Source organism: Xyrauchen texanus, chromosome 43 (assembly GCF_025860055.1).
Source record: "Xyrauchen texanus isolate HMW12.3.18 chromosome 43, RBS_HiC_50CHRs, whole genome shotgun sequence".
Classification (NCBI taxonomy): domain Eukaryota; kingdom Metazoa; phylum Chordata; class Actinopteri; order Cypriniformes; family Catostomidae; genus Xyrauchen; species Xyrauchen texanus.
This window is the reverse complement of record NC_068318.1, coordinates 32344097-32369096: the sequence shown is the minus strand read 5'-3', so window position 1 is coordinate 32369096 and position 25000 is coordinate 32344097. Positions and strand designations below refer to the sequence as shown.

Genomic DNA, 25000 nt, shown 5'->3' with positions numbered 1-25000 from the left:
ATTAAACTGGCTACTGTATGTGAGGAATAAAGCACAGTCAGCCGGTCTTTGTCCCAATATAAACCCTGAACACCAAGTGACATGCACACTTACCAAATACATAAATAAGTAAGCATGAAATAGTGATTTAAAGGTACGGATCACTTAAAAAGAATATTCTGTCATGTTGTTTCAAACCTGCATGAGTTTCATATCTCAGTCACCATTCACTTTCATTGCATCTTTTTCCCACATATATAATGGAAGTGAATGTAAATGAGGTTGTCAATCTGCTTAACATCTCATTTCATGTTCCACAGAAGAAAGTCAAACAGGTTTGGAACAACATGAAGTTGAGAATATTTTTATAGCTCATTATTAGAGGACGTCCAATAGTGGATTTTGCCGATACGGATATCTAAGGTGGTTGGGAATGCCGATAACCGATTATTTGGCTGAACTTTTTTTTAATTATTATTATTATTATTATTATTATTTTTCTTTTATCGATTTGTAAAATCCCAGATTCAGTTTATAGTTTAACCAAAATTCCCAAAATAACCAAAGAAGAATGAAGATTTGCTGCACACAGCAGGACTTTTAAGTAAAAATATGAAACACACCAGGGACTCTAATTTTGAAATTTCGGAAAAAATATCGGCATAGATTTTTTCGGATAACCGTGAGCTCCAACAGCAACTATCGGCACCGATTAATCGTTAAACGCTTCGGTCGATCTATACTCATTACTCACAAAGATAAATATGCAGAATGTTGATTGACCAATCAGAATCAAGCATTCCATTATTAATCTTAATAATAATAGTTTTTAGTCAAAAAGTAGTGCAATTTAATTGCATTTTTAAATCTTCAGATCACAGATACTGACATTCAGTAAAATGAATTCATTTTTTTTATGTAAAATAAAAAAAAATATATAAAATTTAAAATATAATGTAATTTGCTTGGGTTACACATTTCTCAAATAATATTATTTTAATGCATTTTTTGCATTACAAAGAACTTTCAAAACGTTTTGTAGTAACGAGTGGAAAACAAACATTTAGTTATTTTATTTTTTTTAGAAAGGAATGTAATTAGTAAATTTGATACTTTATGAAGTAATCAGTAATCAGATTACTATGTTACAGATGCAATTGGTAATTTTTTGTGGATCGCTTTTTTGAGTAACTGACTGTGCAATAATTCAATTTTATCAGCTCGATTTAAATAATATAAAGGCTGTATGCATGACCGTATAGCGATAGATGGACGACGCCCCTTCGCTGTTTTCCATTGGTGAGACCTGAAGCCGCCAGTGTCCCGATATGGCGCTGACATCTTGGGACTTGAGTCTGCGCAGTTGCGATTTCGGGACCAGACCTGTGCAGTAGTGAGCAGGAAGTAAAGCCGCGAAATCAAGGCCCCGCCCTCACTCTCGCTGAATCAATCGCAAGCACACGCCCCTGTACTTTTGACTTTTGACGGTGTGAAATAATTAATTATAGAAATGTAGATATTACATTTAAAGCTCCAATCTCCTCAGTCCTCCGAAGATCCCGAAAAAAAGGCAGTTGGTGCTTCAGTGAGAACCTGTCAATCACAGCTGTCAATCATGATGTCACAGCAGCGTTTTTATAGCATCAAATAACTAAAAACAAACTTATTTTGAAAACAAACACTTGAAATGACATCAACGTGATAGAAACGACAGTAAATGACAGAAACTATCTTTGGAATAAAGATATGTGAAGTGTCATTTAATTGTTTAGTTGGTCTCACGTCCCGTTGAATAACATGGGGAGGCGGGGTTTATGACCTATACTAGGACCAGCCACCGGGGGGCGATCGAGACGTTTTGGCTTCACTTTTGAGGGCTTGTGCGGCACACTTGGGTGAGACCAGAGCGAGGTCTCCGGGGGGGTTGATGGGAGCTCGAGAGAGTGTTTCCTTTGATTCGGCACTGAAAGGACTCGCGCTTGACCTGGAAATGGTGCGTTCAGTGACCAGAACTGTGACTCCTTTATTGCAGGTGAAACTGCTGACAGAAGTAACGGCTGTCATCAGAAGAGAGCCGTTTCCCTCCAATTACACAATCCAGAGGAACAGTTTCTTCTTGGAAAGCGTTAAGACCTGTATCACCACACAACAACACTCTCCGGTGGCAGGAAGACAGTCTGTCTTGCATTTAAAAGTCGTTTGTGCTGGGTGAAATGCACTCGCAGATGGCACCAGCTTACTTTAACTTGGCATACTTTATTGGCGTTATTTCATGTGTTTGCAGCATTATGTCTTTCCAAACCAAACGCAACTAGAGCTGTGCTCATGCAGTCATTTATCCATATATCACGGCCTTCTTTAACGCGGTAATGCTCTTTAATTACCAGAGCCAAAATGTTATATATTACTTAATATCCTTCAGGTTTAGCAAGAGATAAAACACTTTACATGCACACCAAAAATCAAGTTATTCTCCGCTTTTGATGCCAAACCATGAAGTGGCATGAGTGTACATTTGGATAAGCCGGTAAGAAGGCTGGTAAAGGGGTTTACACACCACGCAAAATCGTCCGAATGGGCCAAAATCGACCCGTGTCCATCAGTATATTCCTAAGCCATTTATGGTTTCACCTCCATAAAGGAAAGCCGTTTAATACGTTTGCATGACTGATTTCAAGCATTTATCCATTAGCCTAAAGATCAAACGATTTGTTTAGTTTTTAAGATCATAAAATGTGCTTTCATTGCATGTAAACATGGTGATTGTGTCGTGTCATGTGGTAGTTGTTTCTCTGAAGGGAACATTCCAGCACGTAATGAGAAGAATAACAAGTCAGGAATTAAATTACACGCAATGCAATAAGACTTTCTCTCTGAGTGAGAGCAAACAGGACGCCGCAGGGCCGTGAACGGCGCACAGTCACTCGCTGAGCTGCAGGACGGCTGCTAATGACATCCGCTGCATTCACGGTGCACAGTAACCCACCAGCCTTCTGGGTAATTACGTCGCACCCCTGCCAATAAAACAACACAATTCAATTTAATTGAATTATTTGTCCTGTTTGTGATTAAGAAGCTGCTGAAGTGTCGGTGGTGTGGATTGGAGCGATGCATTATGGCCCTCGCTGTATGGGCGGGATGAAGCGTGTGTCAGTGTGGACTGATCTCAGGTCAGAGCGGGCACAGTAAGAGGCGCTGCAGAGGTTACAACGGACAGACGAGCGCGTCAGTACACATCAGCCTCAATGGCCCAGCAGGGATAGCATAAGGTGCGTTTGGGCACCGCTGAGCGACACTCACGCTTACCTCACCGCGAAAGTAAAGAAACAAATCCATTACCCTGATTAACTGTGTGTTTAAGTGATGGCACACACGTCACCGGTGCTCTGTCCTGTCTCACAGCCTCCTGTCTGTTTCCTGTGCACTCGACTTCACCGCACATTTAGATATGTGCCCGATCACATGCACCTCTGCATCATTTATTATTACTTCGCTTAGCAAAGTGTTCATTTGTTTAAAAGCAAGACAAACAGCGACGACTCCAGTGCACGAGGCCCAATATATAATAAGTGACATTCACGTGATTTGCATAACAAAGAATGGCAAAGATATTATTTAAATACACACGGTTCAGCACTATACCTGCGCAGGGTGGTTTGTGAATGACATGTCTTAAAATGTCAAGTTGTATATGTTACCATAACTTAAAGCATTATGAACTAACAATGAACAGATTTTAATAAATTAAATTTACCGAAGATTAATAGTTGCTTAAAAATATATGACGCTGACTATCACACCTGGAGTCGTGAGTTTGAATCCAGGGTGTGCTGAGTGACTCCAGTCCCGTTTCCTTAGCAACCAAATTGGCCTGGTTGCTAGGGAGGTTAGAGTCACGTGGGGTAACCTCCTCGTGGTCGCTATAATGTGGTTCTCGTTCTCGGTGGGGCGTGTGGCGAGTTGTGCGTGGACTCCGTGGGGAATAGCGTGAAGCCTCCACATGCGCTACGTCTCCGCGGTAACGCGCTCAACAAGTCACGTGATAAGATGCGCGGATTTACAGTGCCGGATTTAGGCATGGGAGACTTGGGCAGTTGCCCAGGGCAGCATCTTGTTGGGTGGGGGGCGGCACGAGGCGGCCAACAACTTTGGGGGCGTGTTGAAGCGGGTTTCGTCCAGGGCGCCAAACAAGCTAAACCGCTACTGACGGTCTCAGTCGCGGAGGCAACTGAGATTCGTCCTCCGCCACCTGGATTGTGGCGAGTCACTACGCCACCACGAGGACTTGGAGCGCATTGGGAATTGGGCGTTACAGATTGGGAGAAAAAATTAATCCTGTATTTTATTCAAATTTAACATTTATGCTAAACATTGTGTACAAACAAAAATTTAAAATTATAAATGTTGCAATATAATAATTACAATAAAACACATTATTGTAACATCTCTTAAGAAATATTCTATAAAGGAGTTTGTTTCTTGCATAGAAACTCAATAAATGATTTTAAAATGTACGCATTTCGATTTCATACAATTGAGTAACCTTGAACAAAATAATCTAAAGTAGCGATTTTAAATTCTATTAAAAATTGCACAGTTAAATTTGATGGAATTTTGCTCAATCTTTAAAATAGACTAGAATAGTTTTTTGAGTGTATTTTGGATTAAACTTTTGGCTCCATTTAACCTGAATTTGTTGCCCAACAGCAAATGTTTCTAGTTGAATCTAAATGATTGCGCGTACATTGTTACATTTGGTGAAATGGAAATATGCACTTCATTTTTAATTCGTAACATTTATGCAAAGTAAATTATAGAAAATGGAAGTGATGCATTGGAGACAATCGCAAGTGTATGAAACTGTCGACACACCCGATGCGTCAACCAGCCCACATTAAACTATATTCTTCTTCTTCTATTTTTTTATTCTTCATTTTTCTCCCCAATTTGGAAAGCCCAATTCCCAATGCGCTCCAAGTCCTCGTGGTGGCGTAGTGACTCAATCCGGGTGGCGGAGGACAAATCTCAGTTGCCTCCGTGTCTTGACGAAACCCGCTTCAACACGCTCCCAAAGTTGTTGACCCCTTGTGCCGCCGCCTCGTCGCCCATGCCTAAATACGCCAATGTAGACCGTCAATCGGCGCACCTCATCACATGACTTGTTTAACACGTTACCATGGAGACATAGTGCATGTGGAGGCTTCACGCTATTCTCCGCGGTATCCACGCACAACTCACCACACGCCCCACCGAGAGTGAGAACCACATTATAGCGACCACGAGGAGGTTACCCCATGTGACTCTACCCTCCCTAGCAACCGGGCCGATTTGGTTGCCAAGGAGACCGGACTGGTGTCACTCAGCACGCACTAGATTCAAACTCACGACTCCAGTTGTGATAGTCAGCGTCAGTACTCGCTGAGATACCCAGACCCTACACATTTGCATCTTAAACATTGCATCACATTTGCGTGAAGTCAGTGAGCACAACTCAATAGAAAGTTTCTATTTGTTTCATTATTTTGCGCCATTTCGTTTGTAAACTCACAATTCAGATCAAATATTCTAGGACCGTCGTTTTCGAAATGGTCCCAAGACAAACCGATGTCTTTTGGCTGTGAACGCATGGAAAATACGTAACGGGTAAATATCCGCTATCTGCCCGCAACAGATGTCTGAGTGAGAGAGTGAATGCGATGAGCCGTCGCTTGATCCAGCGGGTTTGTCATCCAGCGCCCACAGAAGCAAAAACAGTGTGATTATATACCTGGATTAGGCTGGAATGTAATCGTCTGTTGTCGTCGAGGGTTGCTCGAGTTATTCCGTGTGTGTGTGTGTGTTTGTGTGTGTTTGTTTGGCCCTGATTTTGCTCTGTTTTCCCTCTCCTGAACAAACGATTGTTCATTTAACCATGCTACTTCATACACCTAATTGTTTCCAGCTTTTTCTTCAGCGAGCCCTGTTTCTCTGACAGGGTAAGGAAAGGATTACTGACATTTTATCCCAAATAAAGTCCCAATAAATGGAGAATGATTGTAATTACAGTGCTGATAATCTGAGATTAGTGACCGTAGCCTTGTCTTTTCACATTGTGGATTTGGGTCGCATTGTTCAAGACGATCTCGCTCTCACGTGATTGACGTTACGTAATGACTGAGACACTCACGGGGATATTATTCTCAAATGTAATTAAAAACAACGGCTATTACAGCACAAGAGACGTGCATTAGCATAACAGCTCTCTGCTAAAGACGGTGTTTGTGTTGAAGAATGTCATCAGTGAACATTGTTTTTGCAGCTGAATTAGTGTTGATCTTAGCAACGCACCAAAGTAATCAGATAATTCATTCATTCCAGTCTCGCTCTAAAGAGACATAATCGCTGAAGTCAGTTGGCCGTTCGCAGCTCTAGTCTGTTGGAAAGTTATAAACTATTCCAGGGAGTCCACATCTGTTTGGGCTTCTGTTCTGGACAGATGAATGCTCAGCTTTATGACTCAAACTCTCACAGAGCCTGGCCTGGTGGAACCATCTTATCTGATGGAGTGCAGAGCGTGCCAGCAGACACAAACCCATGCAAAGCAAACACGCCATAGACATTTATCTTGGCACGCATGAAGATAGTCGCTCTGGCTGCAGAACTCTGAAAAAACGACGAGTGGTTTCTAGAATAGCACAACCGTTGAGTAATTCTATGAGTCATGCAATGTGACCGCATTAGTGCACTTTATTCAAAGCTGCGACACATTTGAGTTATTCAAATATGTTTTAATTCTCTGTGCGTTTGTAATGCAGTAAATCAAGTGCAGGTGGTGAGGATTAATTTAGCTTGTTTGTCACTAAAATAGACTTTTACATCATGCATGCTTTTTCAGGTTTCTTAAAAAGGAAGTGTTCTGGGCAGAATTGAGCTATTTGGGTCTACAGTTGTTGTCAGAAGTTTACATACACGTACATACACATCGTTTTTTAACCACTCCATAGATTTCATATTAGCAAATTATAGTTTTCGTAAGTCGTTTAGGACGTCTACTTTGTGCATGACACGAGTCATTTTTCCAACAATGGTTTACAGGCCGATTTTTTTTCACTTATAATTGACTATAATCACAATTCCAGCGGGTCAGAAGTTTACATAAGTTAACTGTGCCTTTAAGCAGCTTGGAAAATTCCAGAAAATGATGTCAAGCCTTTAGACAATTAGCCAATTAGCTTCTGATAGGAGGTGTACTGAATTAGAGGTGTACCCGTTGATGTATTTTAAGGCCTACCTTCAAACTCAGCTCCTCTTTATTTGGCATCATGGGAAAATCAAAAGAAATCAGACAAGACCTCATAAAAACATTGTGGACCTCCACAAGTCTGGTTCATCCTTGGGAGCAATTTCCAAACACCTGAAGGTGCCACGTTCATCTGTACGCAAGTATAAACACCATGTGACCACACAGTCATCACACCGCTCAGGAAGGAGACGCATTCTGTCTCCTAGAGATGAACGTAGTTTGTGTGAAAAGTGCAAATCAATCCCAGAACAACAGCAAAGGACCTTGTGAAGATGCTGGAGGAAACAGGTGGACGAGTATCTAGATCCACAGCAAAACAAGTCCTATAAGGACATCACCTGAAAGACTCAGCAAGGAAGAAGCCGCTGATACAAAACCACCATAAAAAAGCCAGACTACAGTTTGCAAGTGCACAAGGGGACAAAGATCTGACTATTTGGAGAAATGTCCTCTGGTCTGGTGAAACAAACATTGAACTCTTTGGCCATAATGGAGGATAAAGGGTGAGGCTTGCAAGCTGAAGAACAGCATCCCAACCGTGAAGCATGGGGGTGCAGCATCATGTTGTGGGGGTGTTTGCTGCAGGAGGGACTGGGTGCACTTCACTAAATAGATGACATCATGAGGAAGGAGAATTATGTGGATATATTGAAGCAACATCTCAAGACATCAGACAGGAAGTTAAAGCTCGGTCACAAATGGGTCTTCCAAATGGACAATGACCCCAAGCACACCTCCAGAGTTGAGGCAAAATAGCTTAAGGGCAACGAAGGTATTGCAGAGGGCATCACAAAGCCCTGACCTCAATCCGTAAACATCCTTCATGCATTTGGAAATTGCTCCCAAGAATGATCCAGACATGTTTAGGTCCACAATTGTCTGATTTCTTTTGATTTTCCCATGATGTCAAATAAAGAGGAGCCGAGCTTGAAGGCCTTAAAATACATCCACAGGTACGCCTCCAGTTCAGGACACCTCCTATCAGACGCTAACTGGCTAATTGTCGCGTGACATTTTCAAAGCTGCATAAAGGCAGTCAACACTAAACAAATAACAGCAAGAATGATATTGAATAATTGTATTTGTTTAATTTATGCACCAATATAACGATGCATAGTAGCAAATAAATTGCTTTTAACAGCATATTTAAATAGGAAAACATTTTAAATGCCACACAGGGGTAAATGCTGTCAAAAAATGTGTCAAAACGCTCACATGGTTTACAAAAGGCACATTTGTTAATGGTTAAATTAAAATGTTGTTGCAATGCCAATATTGGGTTGTGCTAGTTGTGCGTCAAAACAGGCCGTACTGTGAGGACGTCATTATTCCTTTATCCACATTAAATCTTTTTGTATTCTCTCTGACGGGTCTTGCACACAAGCTGGCGACAGTCTTTTCATGACCCCCTTTTCAAATTGGGCGTCTTGGCGAGCCCATAAAGTGGACTTAAATCTGTGCACTGAAAGAGCTTTGTGCTTTTATTTCATCTTTTCTTTTCTCTGGACTCTCAAAAGCACTTGTCATTGCGCTCGGATAAAGCCGGGGTTCAGAGGTCGCCGCACGCCCCGGTGCTGCTGAGACCGTCGCCATGGCAGCGCAGTTTTCATTCAGGCGGTTGCTTGGTGAGCCGCGGTCCTGCCGAGTCACGGAGCGCCACTTGGTGAAGACCAACGGTGCTTTGAGAAAAGACTCGTCCTGGGAGACGTGAGAGGATTTTAAAACTATCTTCAGAGGAGATGAAAACCAGCCTCGCCGTGCTCCTCGTCTTTCATGCAGCATTTAAAGGGATAGCTCGTGCAAAATCACAATCAAACCATCCATGGATGTTTTGAGGAATGTTGAAGTTTTGTTGCTCCCCAAAAACGTTTTGTGATATCTAAATATGGCTTTAGATGTTATGCAAGCTTTACGTTTGTTGTTGCTGGTGTTGTGGTGGGCATATGCTGATAGACTTCAGTGTGTGGGAGATTAAACACGAGCTGGTGAATGATGGCATTCTGTAATGTGGGTGTTTTATTTAGATTCTGTCTCCATAGAGACTAAACACAATGCACAGAAAGAGATGCATGTGGTCAGTGACCTTTGACCTTGGATGTCAGCAAAAGACAGTTTTGAGTTGATGTTGTCGTAAGAGTATGGAGCTGTGAATGTGATGAGAGATGCTTGAGGAATAATTGAGATGTTTGAGGGGTGTTATCTGAACTTCTCTCTGAGCTTCAGCTGTAGTTTAGTGTCATTTGTTGTTCTGCTGTTTTGGGGTTTGTCATAGATAACTTCTAAAGGGACTGTTGTTGTTGTTGTTTTTTAATTAGTGCATTCATTATAAACAATCTGTAATATTAATGAACCCGTGACACTGACTCTCTCTCTCTCTCTCTCTCTCTCTCTCTCTCTCTTTACTCTGAAGAACAGATCATATAAACATTTCTATGGATAATCTGCTTATAAACAACCAATAATATGAACTCTCTCTATCTGTCTGTCTGTCTGATTCTCTGCTTATCTGTCTGTCTGTCTGATTCTCTGCTTGTCTGTCTGTCTGTTATTCATTCTTGTCTGTCTATTTATCTTTTGTCTGTCTGTCTGTCTGTCAGTAACATTCATATCTATCTGTCTGTCTGATTCTGTTTATCTGTCTGTCTGTCAGTCACTCTTTCTTTTCTGTCTTTTCTGTCTTTCACTCTTATCTGTTTGTCTATTTCTCTTTGTTGTCTGTCTCTATTTGTCTGTTACTCTTTCTTTTCTGTCTGTGTCTCTTTTTATCTGTCTGTCTCTTTTTATCTGTCTGTCTGTTTCTCTTTTATCTGTCTGTCTCTTTTTATCTGTCTGTCTGTTTCTCTTTTTATCTGTCTGTCTGTTTCTCTTTTTATCTGTCTATCTTTTTATCTGTCTGTCTGTTTCTCTTTTCAGCTGTCTGTCTTTCATTCTTAACTGTCTGTCTGTCTATTTCTCTTTTTATCTGTCTGTCTGTGTATTTATCTGTCTGTCTGTCTATTTGTCTCTCTGTTACACTCTTATCTGTCTGTCTGTTTCTCTTTTTAGCTGTCTGTCTTTCTTTCTTAGCAGTCTGTCTGTCTATTTCCCTTTTTATCTGTCTGTCTGTTTCTCTTTTTATCTGTCTGTCTGTTACTGTCTTATCTGTCTGTCTATTTATTGCTTTGTGCCTGTATGTCATTAAATCTTTTTATCTGTGTGTCTGTCTGACTGTTACTCTGTCTGTCTGTCAGTCACACGTGTATCTGTCTGTCTGTATCTAATAGAGTTATAAACTCTAAGAACAGTAAATAGATTTCATTGAGACATGAATAAGACATAATTTATAAAATGATCTAAATAACAGTTTCTGCATCTGTTGGACATTCAGATCGATTGTGAGTTATTAATATTTATGCATATTGATTTGATTCACATCTCCATATTTTCTCAGTTTACACACTGCAAATACTGAATCTACAGTAGAGGAAACCTCAAACACTCACAGTAACATCATCAAAGCATCAGTGTTCATCCCCACTGACGGCGCTTATGACTTTGACACAATGTTGCGCTCTATAAACGCACACCTGTGCTCACACTCGATTTTGCTATGTTGCTTGGCAACCGTAAAAAGCCAATAGTTAGACTAATGTACTATAATACTTAATGCAAGATTTTTTTAAAGGTTAATAAATTGAAAGTATTTATTAAACATTTCTTTTTTTTTTTCATATTGCAGTTGTGATCATTTTATAAAAGTTTAAAGTGTGTAACATTGATTTTTATGATGGATAATTACTAAAGTATTGTGCCTACAAACACCTTTAACTGTGGTAAAATCACTGTACATTATTGTACACGTTTCAGGTCGCATCAGGCATAAAACAACAACAAAAACTATAATAGCATAGTTGAAAAGATTTAGGTTTTGGGCTTTTGGACAGTTACGTAAATCACGTTCAGGATATATTGTGCAATTTTAGGTATTTTGAATGACAGCTCCATGTCTTACTGTGTTACGGTAGTTGTGTTTGATTAATAAGAATGAGGGCATTCTCTTAATTTAATGCACCCCCACATCTATACACACACACACACACACACACACACACACACACACACACACTCACTCCTTCAGTATTGAGGACATCTGTGCATGAGTGTCCTGAGAGGAAGACGGCTGAATTCTCTCATACACACAGAACAACACCTATTAATCACATCGCCACAGTTGGAGTGTGTTTGTGTGTCGGTGTGTGTGTGTGTGTGTGGATGGGTGTGTGTGTGTGTGTGTTGCTGTGCGTGCGTGGATGGCAGGCTGTGCGTGTGTTTTTGTTTGTGGGTGGTTTTGTGTGTGTGTGTGTGTGTATGGGTGGGTGGGTTTGTGTGTGTGTGTGTGTGTGTGTGTGTGTGTGTGTGTGTGTGTGTGTGTGTGTGTGTGTGTGTGTGTGTGTGTGTGTGTGTGTGTGTATGTATGGGTGGGTGGGTTTGTGTGTGTGTGTATGGGTGGGTGGGTTTGTGTGTGTGTGTGTGTGTGTGTGTGTGGGTGGGTGGGTTTGTGTGTGTGTGTGTGGGTGGGTGGGTTTGTGTGTGTGTGGGTGGGTTTGTGTGTGTGCGTGTGTGTGTGTGCTTGTGTGTGGTGGGTGGGTGTGTGTGTGTGTGTGCGCGGGTTTGTGTGTGCGCGCGTTGGGTGGGTTTGTGTGTGGGTGTGTGTGTGTGTGTGTGTGTGTGTGTGTGTGTGTGTGTGTGTGGTGGGTGGGTTTGTGTGTGGGTGGGTTTGTGTGTGTGTGTGTGTGTGTGTGTGCGCGCGGGTTTGTGTGTCTGCGCGTGGGTGGGTTTGTTTGTGTGTGTGTGGTGGGTGGGTTTGTGTGTGTGTGGTGGGTGGGTTTGTGTGTGTGGGTTTGTGTGTGCATGTGGGTTTATGTTTGTGGGTGGGTTTGTGTGTGTGTGTGGGGGGTGGGTTTGTGTGTGTGTGTGTGTGTGTGTGGTGGTTTTGTGTGTGGATGGGTGGGTTGGTTAATGTGTGTGTGGGTTTATGTTTGTGTGTATGGTTGGGTGGGTTTCTGTGTGTGTATTGTGTATGTGTGGGTTTGTGTGTGGGTGGGTATGTGTGTGTGTTTACGCCCACTCTGCCTGTGGTTTGGCATGGGTACACTGTAATTTTGCATTCCCTTCTGTGGACTGAAGCATTTTCTCAGAATTCATTCACATTTGTCCTTCAGCTCTTATTAAAGCTCTGTACCCACATTAAATAATAATAATAATGTTTTCGATTTTTTTTCTGCTTTCTGTGTTTTTTTGTGTGTTATTTTTGTTTGTTTGTTTTTTGGCCAGGACCAGATTTGTGCTGCTCCTACTTTTTTGTTGCCCCACACAGAGAATTTAGTTTTTTTGTTAAATTGTTTCCAATGAACAAACTCTTTATCATGTGAGGTATTCAGAACAGGTTTCCACTGTCCTAGAAGTTAAATAAACTGGCCCTTTTGATGGAGCCTCAAACAATAATTGGCTCGTAACGCTTCGCTCTATTTGTGTAATGAGCACTTCATTTTCATTAATGAACGTATGAGTCGCCGCTAATCATAGCGGATGCGCGCCGGATGCTATCTGCTGCCGTACGTCTGCATAGTAACAATATTATAACGCACATCTGCCTCGCTATTTTCATTTTTTGTTACTAGTTGTGTTTCCTTTGCCGTGTTAGATTTGATTGAACCACTCAGAACACCCTAGCAACTGCGTAGCAACACGTTGGCAACCACCTGCAACACCCTAGCGTTGCGGCGGGGAGTTTTGCACGTGTACACAAATCACCGTCTGACACTTTCTCTCCTCTCTTGAAACTTTTCTGAAAGAAAAAGAATCGTTTTGACAGCTGACATGTGGCAATTTCTCCATTAATGACAAGAAATGTGCCAATTAGTGCCGTGAAAGACGGTGACAATCAGACAATAACGTGTGCTAAGCCTCATCTTTGTGGGCGAGAGAGATATATATATATATATATAGAGAGAGAGAGATAACGGTGGGTTTGACGTGTTTTAAATAGAGATACTGTGCACACAGGACTTTATTTATTATATTGCGCTTTCTTTGCTGGGTTATCTCTCATGTAAATATCCCGTTTGTTTCAGATGTTTCTCCTAAATTCCTTATGATGAATAAAAACACAGATGTATCTATTTTTGACAGAGTGTCGAGCTATAAAATGAATGTGGATAGCAGAGCTCAGATCATTTGCGCTTGGGAGAATTTGACCAGAAATGTTTGAGTTCCTGTTATGACCTCTGACTTTTGGTATCAAATCTGAGCACACACACTCTTCTGAACCTCTATAGGAGTCATGTGTGAGATTACTGGGGTCTTTTTCTGTCCTGTGGGCTGTTCTGAGAGAATCGGCTCATGCGTGCATCGTAGTCTATATCTGTTGCTATATATCTGGTTTTAGCTCTGTTTAGCACTTAGCACTTTAGCTCTGTTTAGCCATGACAGCGATCATCCATTCGAGAGATGAAAAGAGTCGAGACCTGAAATCAGATTTCAGTGGCCTCAGACGGACGCCATTTTTAACTTTATATTAGCATGCAGACATTTTTGCAATGATTTTGGGGTAAAGGGGTACCTGTGAGATTTATCAAACTTTTTTAAACCGGGTAAGATGTGTCAAACTGAGCTGAGAGTACTTCAGCAAAGGAAACGCATTGCATTTCTTTTTGGTGCCAGTAGATGGCAACAGTTTGGTTCCAGAAGTAAAAATCCCATCCTTCATTTTCTCTTTAGGGCGAATAGATTTTTTAACAATAACTTATAAACCTTTAAAGACAGACCAGGGCTGGACTGGGATTTTACATAGCAACTGGCCCAAAAGGTTTTGAGGGGTGGGGTGATGGGTTGAGCCAAGAGTTGTCGAGCGGGGTGGGATGGGGTGTTCGCGGTCCTTTTCTGCATATGGCGGCACCGTTTTTAGGAAAATGTCTGGTATGCCAGATTACCAGTCCAGCCCTGAGACAGACCTACCATGAGCCATGAGGTTCTTAACTAATGGTATATGCTTCTGTTGAAGCCATCAGTCCACTTAAAATAAGTATTTTTAATAGTAGAATTTCTGGTGAAGAACTTTACCCATGATCCTAAAGAGAACGATCCACCAATCAGAGATGCATGGCAAACAAAGTGCGCCAAAAGAGCTCTGCAGTGACTCTATATACATGGGTGTATCTGCCTATTTTGCAACTTAAATATATTGTTTCTATGCTTAAAATGAACAACTTTAAATCCGGTTTCTTTTATTTGATTCCTTCATTTGCAATGCTTCATAGGATTGTGGGATTCATGGGATTCATTCCCTCATTATATACGTTAAAGTACTCGGTCTTGTGCCTTTTGCCATTTTGTCTGATTTTTAAATGTTTTTTTGCTTCATATCAAAGTTTGGAATGTTGTGATTCACCTCGGAGCTGGTTGATTTGGAAGTCTTTAATGAAATCCCTATGGAAGATATGAATGGGAAAAATAGTCCCTGAACCAAAAAGAAAGAAAAAAGAGTGGACGAGTACTGTTGCGCTCTTATGCAAAAAATAGTGTTGAGCCGTTCCACAGAATTGGCACAATGGTACCACAGGATTGGCACAGAAAATACACATTTTACCTTCAACCAAAATACTTAAACTCTCATGAGACGGGGTTGGGTAGAACTTTGCAAGTGACAGGTGTTCCAATTCAAGCTTTCGGTGGAGTTCTGCACACAAGTATATGCCGAATGTGTCCAAAAAAGCTGCTTGTTTGCAATTCCTCTCTTGTACAGCACTTTACTGAGCGAGTTTCAAGAGGAAAGTCATCGCCTGCCATTTATTATGTCGTCAATCGCGACTACTTGCGGTGATTTGTAGAAGATTGTTTTGAAAGGCTATCGTTCAGTTCTCGCATCAGTCTGCTCCAGTTTCTCATTAGAGTCTCTCTCGAGTCTCTCCCTGACTTACTCGTGATGCCCGGCACTCTAAGCTCTAAACGGATGGCGTGCTAAATCACTTTAGGTAACCCAATATCTGTCTGCTTCATTCTCTTGTTTCCTGGTAACCAGCGCTTTCCGGAACGCAAGATGCACCACGGATCAAGCCCTCACTATCTGTTAGAGAGGAACAGATTGTGTTTGGCGTCGGGCTCGGGCACGAGAAGTCAAATAACTTTGAGTAAAGTGGATGCATGTCTCTCAAGACTAAACAGATGCCTGAAGTGGGCGGCCCTCAGGGGCCCCTGCGGCAAAAATAACAACATTGTGAGCGCTAGCGGGAACGCTTGCACCAATCAGCGTCCAACCATCACACAGCTTTGATAAACACACACACACACTCACTTAGTTCGGTTTTGTTTGCTTGTTTACTTTAGTCATTTGAGGGCCGCTTATAATCACTTTGGCATGCGGTGTGCCCAGTGGATTTGTGGGTAATCCTCACCTTAATGTCTTATGCTCCCATCAATCATTTTCCTGATTACATCACTGTATTGTACAGTAAAAGCACATCAAGCTTTGCATTTGTCTTATTCAGTTCAGGACTCTATAAAACCGTCCAATCAAGATTGTCCAATTCTGCGTACGCCAGTGTGACTGTTCACCCCAAACGCACGCCCACACACTCAAGTGGCGTCCAAGTGATTAAATATGAATAAACAATGGAGGACGATACAAAAGAATATAGCACATCATGTGCAAGACTTTTGTTTGTTTGTTTTTACAGCAGACGAGTCCTATAATGAGAGCAGGAAGCCATCAAGTTATTTTTAGAGGTGGAATAAATAATTCATAATTCATCATTTTGATACTTAATGGATGGAAAAGTGCATATATATATATTCAGATTTGCATATTTGGCTTGATGGTTTCCGGACTATGGGACTTGTAGACAAATGCATCCAATGTTTGTCTGTATGCAAATGCATCTCGAGAATCATCTACAAATATAGAGCGAGTCTTGGGGTCCCTAGTGAGGTTTTTAAAGCGTTTGCAGTTGAATTTTCTTGGCTTGCAAAAGAACATATGGCCATTGTCTCTAGTGCAAACATCCATTCCTGACAGTACCGCCGCTCCCATTAAGGAGACTATGCGGTCTGCGTAGGGCACTAACTCCCTAGGGGGGCACCAGAAAGTCCACCGGCTGCCCTTACTCGAATGTTAAATGTTATTTAAGGACCTGAAAGCAGTTGCGGAACACAGATGATCGCTTCACGCTCATATCACCCGAAACACCCCCCAAAGTGACTTACAAAAGAGGCAAACATAAGCTAATCATCTTAAGGAGACAGCGGTACGAAAAGTGCCATATTACAAAGTTTTGCTAGCATCAGAATAGCATTCAAAACAGATTAAAGTGCAACAAGAATTTGAAAGTGAGTCCGCTTCACGGCTGGAGTTGGGAAGGTCATTCCACCAATGTGAGATGATGAAACCGAAAGTCTGGGATAGTGTTTTGGTGCCTCTTTGTGTTGGTACAACGTTCCTTCACCGACCGCAGGCTTCTGGTGGGCGTGTAGCTCTGCAGAAATGATTTTAGGTATGTTGGAGCAGACCCGGTGACTGTTCTGTATGCAGCATCAGAGCCTTGAACTTGATACGTGCATCAACCGGCAGCCAGTGGAGAGAGACCAGGAGGGGTGTAACGTGTGCTCTCTTTGGTTCATTAAAGACCAGACGTGCTGCTGCATTCTGGATCATTAGCAGAGGTCTAATTGCACATGCAGCGAGTTCTGCAATGAGAGCGTTACAGTAGTCCAGTCTAGAGATGACAAGTGACTGAACGAGCAGTTGTGTGGCATGTTAGAATGTGGTCTGTGAAATTTAGCTTGATATCGATGGTCACCCCTAGATTTCTGACCGTTTTGGAAGGCGATACTGTAGTTGTACCCCGCTGCATGGTGATGTTGTGTTCAACAGCAGGGTTGGCTGGAAAGACCAGGAGTTCGGTCTTGGCTGGGTTGAGTTGCAGGTGGTGTTCCTTCATCCAGGCCAAGATGTCTGCCAGGCATGCAGAGATTCGGGCGGTCACTGTGGTGTCGTTGGGCTGGAAAGACAAGTAGAGTTGTGTGTCATCAGCGTAGCAGTGGTATGAGAAACCATGTGACTGAATGATGGGTCCCAGTGATGTTGTGTATATAGAGAAGAGAAGTGGCCCAAGCACTGAGCCCTGCGGTACCCCAGGAAGTATCCGATGTGGCTTGGACACCTCACCTCTCCAGGCTACATGTGATAAAACATGCTATTTTAATCACATAAAACACTGATGAGATAAAGCCATTTGAGTCTCTCTTATTAACATGTGCTCATTTAAAGATGCTCTTTACAGAACTGCTGGTTTTCTTAAAGAGACAGTACCGGTTTTTAACAAGTGTTTAACGAATCAATGTAAATACTTGGAAATAGTACAAATTCTGCAATAAGCAATGATCATGTAAAAATATATATAATATATGTAACATAAAAGTCGTTGCGCACAATGACGTCATTTGGTTGTTTACAAAAAGTCGTAGAAGTATGCCAAACATCGTCCAAGTGCCTCTATGTATTTTTACAATGTACGATAGTTTGTTGTTTTTTGTTTGCGCCACCTTAAATAAGACACTAATGCCTGCTGTAGTGCCCCTTGTGGCAATACAAAGAATCCAACATGCACCCGCATTGCGTCATGAAATGGGTTCTAACCCATTTCGGAACAAAACGAGGAAATTAATCCACCAGTCATTACGAACCAACAGAGTAATAATGCAAAAATAAATCAAACAGGTGTAGTTTGAGAATTTTGAGGCATTTTTATTCAGCTTTATTAACCAAAGATTTGCTTTATATGCAGTTCTGTGTGAATATAATGCGCTAATATGTGCTTGTTTACAGAACTGCCTGATTTCTTAAAGAGACAGTACCATTTTTAACATGTTTAATAAATCAATGTAAATACTTGGAAATAGTACAAATTATGCAATAATGAACATGCAAATAATATATATGCAATATAATATCATATTTGTTGATTAAATACATGGATTTGTTCATTTTTAAAAATCTATAGTGTTGCCAAAATGATGAAAAACTAACAATGTGATTAGTACAATTTATATTTCCATAATGTACTAGTTGAAATGCACTATGATGCATATAACACTAGTTGAAATTTCATTTTTGAGACCAAGTATGGGTGTTTCCACTAGTGATTATTTAATTTTTTATATTAATTATTAATACTTTTACTTGTAAAAACCTACTTGCATCACATATTTGCATGTTCACTGTTTGTAATTCCATTGCTGATAAAGAATAAGCATTTAACTAGAGAAAAGGAAATTCTAAATACCTATAATTCATATCCTGCACATGATTAAAAGTAAATTCGGCTTGCCCCAAACTACAGCATGCAAACCGAATAATGACATGTGACTGGTCAGTCGTCCCTGGTTATCTTCCTCCGCACACACTAGACATCTGTCCAAGTGCACTCAAAAGACCAGTGAAAGATAGCGTTATATGGACTGGACACAGTCTGTTTTTTTGTCTGCTCAAGGATTTACAGTCTAATAAAGCTTTAAAACAGTCACTCGCTCTCCGGATGTGACCTCAGGGTCAATCTCGGGGCCAATTTCGAAATGGGAAACTCATGAGAAAAAGGTCAATGTGCCTTCAAGTGCTTAGAAGATAATGTCTTTCCCTCATATTGTGACTGTACTGTATTTTGTTCAGGGGAAATTAAGAGGAAACATGATCAATATTGACGTTTTATGGAACCTCATTTTTACAGACATCAACACTTGTGCTGTAATAAGAACTTTATTGAGATATAAGAGGAAAACTCCGCTTTTAGCCCGTGGTTACTCGCCTCAATCTGGGTGGAGGAGGACAAGTCTCAGTTGCCTCCGCTTCTGAGACTGTCAATCTGCGAATCTTATTACGTGACTCGTTGTGCATGACAAGAAAACACTTCCTCCTCTCCCTACTCCTCCTCTTTCTATTCCTCCTCCTCCACCAACTCCTCTTCCTCCATCTCCTCCTCCCACCTTCTCTCCCTACTCCTCTTCTTCCTCCTCTTCCTCCTCTCCCTACTCCTCCCACCTCCTCTCCCTACTCCTCCTCTTCCTCTTCCTCATCTCCCTACTCCTCCACCTCTTCCTTACTCCTCCTCCTCCTCTCCCTACTCCACCACCTCTTCTCCCTAATCCTCTTCCTCATCTCCCTACTCCTCCACCTCTTCCTTACTCCTCCTCCTCCTCTCCCTACTCCTCCACCTCCTCTTCTCCCTAATCCTCTTCCTCATCTCCCTACTCCTCCACCTCTTCCTTACTCCTCCTCCTCCTCTCCCTACTCCTCCACCTCCTCTTCTCCCTAATCCTCCACCTCCTCTTCTCCCTAATCCTCTTCCTCATCTCCCTACTCCTCCTCTCCCTACTCCTCCCACCTCCTCTCCCTACTCCTCCTCTTCCTACTCCTCCTCTTCCACCTCTCCCTACTCCTCCATCTCCTCTTCTTCCTCCTCTCCGTAATCCTCTTCCTCATCTCCCTACTCCTCCTCTCCCTACTCCTCCTCCTACTTTTCCTCTTCCTTCACCTCCTCTCCCTAATCCTCCTCTTCCACCACTCCCTACTCCTCCACCTCTTCCTTACTCCTCCTCCTCCTCTCCCTACTCCTCCTCCTCTTCCTCTTATCCCTACTCCGCCTCGTATCTCTACTCCTCTCCCACCACCTCCTCTTCCTACTCCTCCACCTCCTCCATCTCTTTCTCCACTCCCTACTGCTCTTCCTCCTCCTCTCCCTTGACCTCTTCCTTCACGTCTCTCTGGATCCATTGTTCCAAAAATGAATGAACTGACTCGGGCACTTTTATCTCTCTATTGATAGTTCTGATTGGTGTGTGATTAATTTTGACTCTGTGGGAGTCAGAGGGCGGGGCCGGGTCATGATTCTGCACATCCGGCAACTAATTAGGCTGATTAAGCCCAAGAGGGATAAAGCTGACCAGAGATGGCAGTGTGACAGAGAGAGAGTTACAGGCAGCTGCCCGACACCTATATGTGTTTGTCTTTTTGCTTAAGTTTATTATTAAAATATGATTTATATTGTTAAGCCGGTTCTTGCTGCGTCATTTCCATTGAACTGTGTTACACCCCTAATCAGCCCGACTCAAGCGTTGTGTCTGATGATGATGATGCAGGAGAGTCAGAATGAATGAAATGAAGTGAACTTCAACAGATATCCCGTGCTCATTAAGTAGGGACCCTATGCATAGGAAAGCAGCTTATGGTTTAAGTCTCGTTTGTGTCTTTGCAGGTGGAATGGCTGAAAAACGAGGAAGTAATCGATCCTGCAGATGACCGAAACTTCTACATCACCATCGACCACAATCTGATCATCAAACAGGCCCGTCTGTCCGACACGGCCAACTACACGTGCGTCGCCAAAAACATTGTAGCCAAACGACGAAGCACCACAGCCACTGTCATCGTCTACGGTGAGTCTCGTTCTGGGACTATTCATGATGTAATCTCAGAAACATATATATATATATACATACATGCAATGACGCTGTATTTTCTTAATCTTGCATACACAATATTCAGCTTAAAGCGTTTCATGCTTTTAGTCTAATTGAAATTCTGATGGGGTCTCTTTAACTTCGATAGCATAAAGGTGAACGACTGGATCTGAGAGTTTATGATTAGAGACTTGGCAACAGACCTTTTGTAGCTCATCACTGTGACACAAAAACTTCGACCAGCTTTATTTTCCTCTGGCACGGCGCAGACTTCCTCTTCTGAAGATTCTCCTGGTTAGATCTTGCCGTGAATTTCCCTCGAGCAGGGAAAATGTTCCTCTTAAGAACAGAGAGGCGTGCTGACAAGTTGGAACCATTTTTACCCCCATGCCGGTGCTTTCAGACGCTCCTTTGAGTGTTACATGGTGTAAATTTCCCGTACAACTCAACGCGAGCGTGATGCGTTGTGAAGTCGTACCTCAGCATCTGTTCCACCTCTGTAAAACGAAGACGACTCTTTCAAGAGCTCTTCAACAAGTGAAAACAACCCACCTGCTGTGATTATTTATCATTTTCCCCACAGATAAAACCCCTGATCTGCTTACAGCTGGGAAGCAGATGTTTTCTTTTGGCATGTTGTAATAAATGGACTTCTCTTCCTCATCTTGTGGCCAATGTAATTACAGCTGCTCTCCAGTCTCCCTTGAAAACAAAGATTCGGCCTGCAAGACTCGTTTGAGTTCTGCGATTGGTTTCGGGGGTAATAGTGCAACTACTTGCACTGACATACAGGAGAGAACGCACGGCTTCCTCCTTGAGCTTAATGGAATAGTTCAGCCAGAAATGAAAATAATGTCGTCATTTACTCACCGTCATGTCTTTCCAACACTGTACTGTTTTCTTGCTTCTGTGTATGATGTAGGAGATGCTGAGCGTCTGTTTAAAAACATAAAAGTAGTCCACATGACTTGTGCATTTAGTCTCTTGAAGTCATTTGTCTTAGAAGACTGCGTTTAATATATTAGTTTATAACGAGAAGAATATTAAACTTCAGTAAACTCGCCAACACGCAGAAACTCAAAGATCTTCCTTGAGTTTTCTGGCAAAATCAATCAAAAGCCAGAGGGTTTTCAAGTTTAGATGTTATGACTGCAATAAATTGCTTGTGTATAATAAAACTCTAACATTTGGGTCAATATGACTGTGACACCGTTCAATGGAAAGGAGGCGGCGAGAACCGGCTTGACCATATAAATAATCTTTTAATAAAACAAACAGACACAAACATAAACACATGCGGGGCAGCTGTCCGTATCTCTCTCGAACTGCTGCCTCCGGTCGCCTTTATCCCTCTGGAGGGCTTGATTAGCCTAATTAGGGTCCGGGTGTGCAGAATCACGACCCGGCCCCGCCCTCCTCCCTGCCATAGTCCTCCCTTATTTCCTTCAGGCTGGGGACCCCCCACCATGACGTTAACCACCCCCCCCACCCAACCTTTCCGGGGCGTACCCCCCTCCCCTTCCTTTCTTAAAAGGCTACACATTTTGAAGCCATTCCCGGCTTCCTCCTTACCCATCTTTAATTGTTACACTGGTGCCGAAACCCGGTAGGAGGAAGGACGCGCCGTCAAGGATTCCTTGCCGCTGACTGTGGATCGCGACGCAGAGAGAGTGCTCGTTCTGTTGGCGCTGGAGCACTGCATCAACCTGCAACCGGAAGGGACGGCTGAGGGGTCCAGTGCCATCGCCCAGCATCGGATACGGAAGCAGGACAGTGAGCTGAGGGCCAGTCGACGGCGTGTCCGGGGCCGGCGAGCCCATCTCTCTCCGCTTTCTCTCTGCCTTTCGTGGTTCCCGCTCCTTCTTTCATCCTGTTCCCGCTCCCAGGCACGCACCGGTCGGATCCGGTGACTGGTGTGACCCGGCGATGCTCCCTCCCTAGAAATGGGGGGTTGTATGTCAAAGGCCGAGTTCGGCAATGGGGGTATGTGGTGAGCAGGGCGGAGCCAATCACCGTCTGACCAGAGTGAGGCCGGGAATATACGTGGTGAATGACTTCCACTTGAGCGCCACACCGGCCTCGTGTTCCAGCGAAGGAAGGCGGGAGTATTTAAGGAGAAGAGACATCGGCAGACAGGAAAGAGATGTACGAAGCTTGTCCACGTCTTTGAATGTTTTTATGATTTGACGCATCTGGCTGAAAAGCAGTGCGTGTTTTTGTGTCTTTGTACGCTTTAAAAGAGTCATTAAACGTCTATATGTTTGTCAAGACGGTCCCAGCTTCCTCTTTACCATCATTGTTACAGGTACTTAAGAGAGAACAAGCAGTATCTGGTTTGGAACAACATGAGGGTGAGTAAATGATGACAGAATGTTTATTTTTGTGTGCACTGTCCCTTTAAATTGGAAGTGAGATGATGTGGCACTTGACTGATTTATTTATTTAGTTTTTTTTTTTGGCAATGTAATATTTAGTTTTTGTCAGAAGGCAGATTTAGAGATAGCCACGGGGAGGGGGTGCAGAGAAGCAGATGATGATGTCATTGTGGTCGATGTTGGAAACCACTCGCAGTGTCTTGACAGCGGCCGGATTAACCCTGCGCCATTATTCTAACTGCTTCCCTTCCGTTATCACTGTACGCTTCTGTGTTATCAGCCAGACAAGCGGGAAACGAAAACATCACTGAGCAGAACGCTCACCATGTGCGGTTTGAGTAACTCCAAGAGAAACTGTAAAAGGAGGGCAGAAGACTTTGATGGATTCCTGGAGACAAAGGGTCACAATCCCTCGCCTGCTTATTCAGGCCTAAATGCAGTCTGGGAGGATGACGTTCCGAGAGGAGAGCTTTGATCTCGACTCATCCATGGAAGAAATACACCACAATCCGTCCTCCAGAGCGCCGGAATCACGCAAGCGTTTCCATGAAAGAGAGACACAGACACTCTGATTAGAAGCTTCATCGTCACCACAACAGAGCTGGGACGGAGTGCAGGAAACTCCAGATTTAGAGAAAAAGCACCCCTTAAATGGGCATTCTGTTATCATTTACTCACCCTCACAATGTTTCCAAATTGTATGACAGAAAGCTTGAATGTGCTCATCTGTGAATGAGATTTGACATCTGTGTTGACAGCTCCTGGTCACTGTATGTTTTCATCAATTGGAAAAGAGCAGCATGAACATTCTGCTAATCTGCCGATACCCAACGGAGCAGAATTGCAATGTTTGTTTAAAGCACACACACACACACACACACACACACACACACACACACACACAGAGAAGCAGCGCGAGCCTCCGTTGCTGGTTCTAACAATACGTTTTCGAATTAGCAACGAAGGCTTGAGCTGTATTAAAGCCTGATACACTTGGACAATACAACAGTTTCTATATTATCTGAGATATCTGTGGGAAAAACCCCTCGAGAACACACATTATACCCGTAACGCACACACTTAAGGCCCAAACATACTCGTGAGAGGAACAGAGTCGTCATGGCAGCGCACTCCTGCATCTCAGTAGGGATGAAGGAAGTTGTTAAGGTTTATAACAGGAATATACCGATTTTGAAGTGATGCGACTTCTGATGAGAGCTGCAACAAAAAAGGTAATCCCAGAAGTAATCTCTCTCAGTTTCTGAGTTTCTCGCTTTCGATCCGTCAAATGCGAACTCTCTCACACATGCGCAAACGTGTTCCTCCAGTGAGTCCTCGAGTAAAGCAGCGCGAGCATCCGTTGCTAGTTCTAACGTGACGTTTTCAAATTAGCTCCGACTGTATTAAAGCAAGATGATGACTATATGGCGGAAGAAAGTAGTTCCACTCACAAGAGCGTTTTAGGGACAAAACCAGAAAATGTTTTGAGATAAAACCCTGAACGATGTTTTAAGGTGTGGTAACTATGGTATAAGTGGAATAATTGACTCCGGCCTGTTGAATTATTAACTATTATAACTCTGCTGCTCCTAGCTGGTAATGCGGTCAGCGGAGTTATTTTTAAACAATTCAAGGGTCTGTCGTCAATTATTCCTTACATATTTCTTTGTGCTTTTTTGTTGTTGAGTGTGACAAAAATGCAACGCTAAATATAAGTGCTGAACATATCTTTTTTTATATTCACACAATGGAGCCTATTCAGTAAATATCCCCTTTTCTACCAATTTGGAATGCCCAATTCCCACTACTCACGAGGTCCTCGTGGTGGCGTTGTTACTCGCCTCAATCCAGGTGGCGGAGGACGAGTCTCCGTTAC

The 25000-nt window shown here is 42.6% G+C and overlaps 1 protein-coding gene across 1 annotated transcript in view; it reads left to right on the top strand.

The window, feature by feature from the left end:
* LOC127635568 (netrin receptor UNC5C-like) overlaps positions 1–25000 on the top strand; it is a 224041-nt gene that overhangs the window by 144842 nt on the left and 54199 nt on the right. The window contains 1 exon segment of the mRNA XM_052115683.1: positions 20545–20725. Within this exon segment, the coding sequence (XP_051971643.1) occupies positions 20545–20725 (181 nt within the window).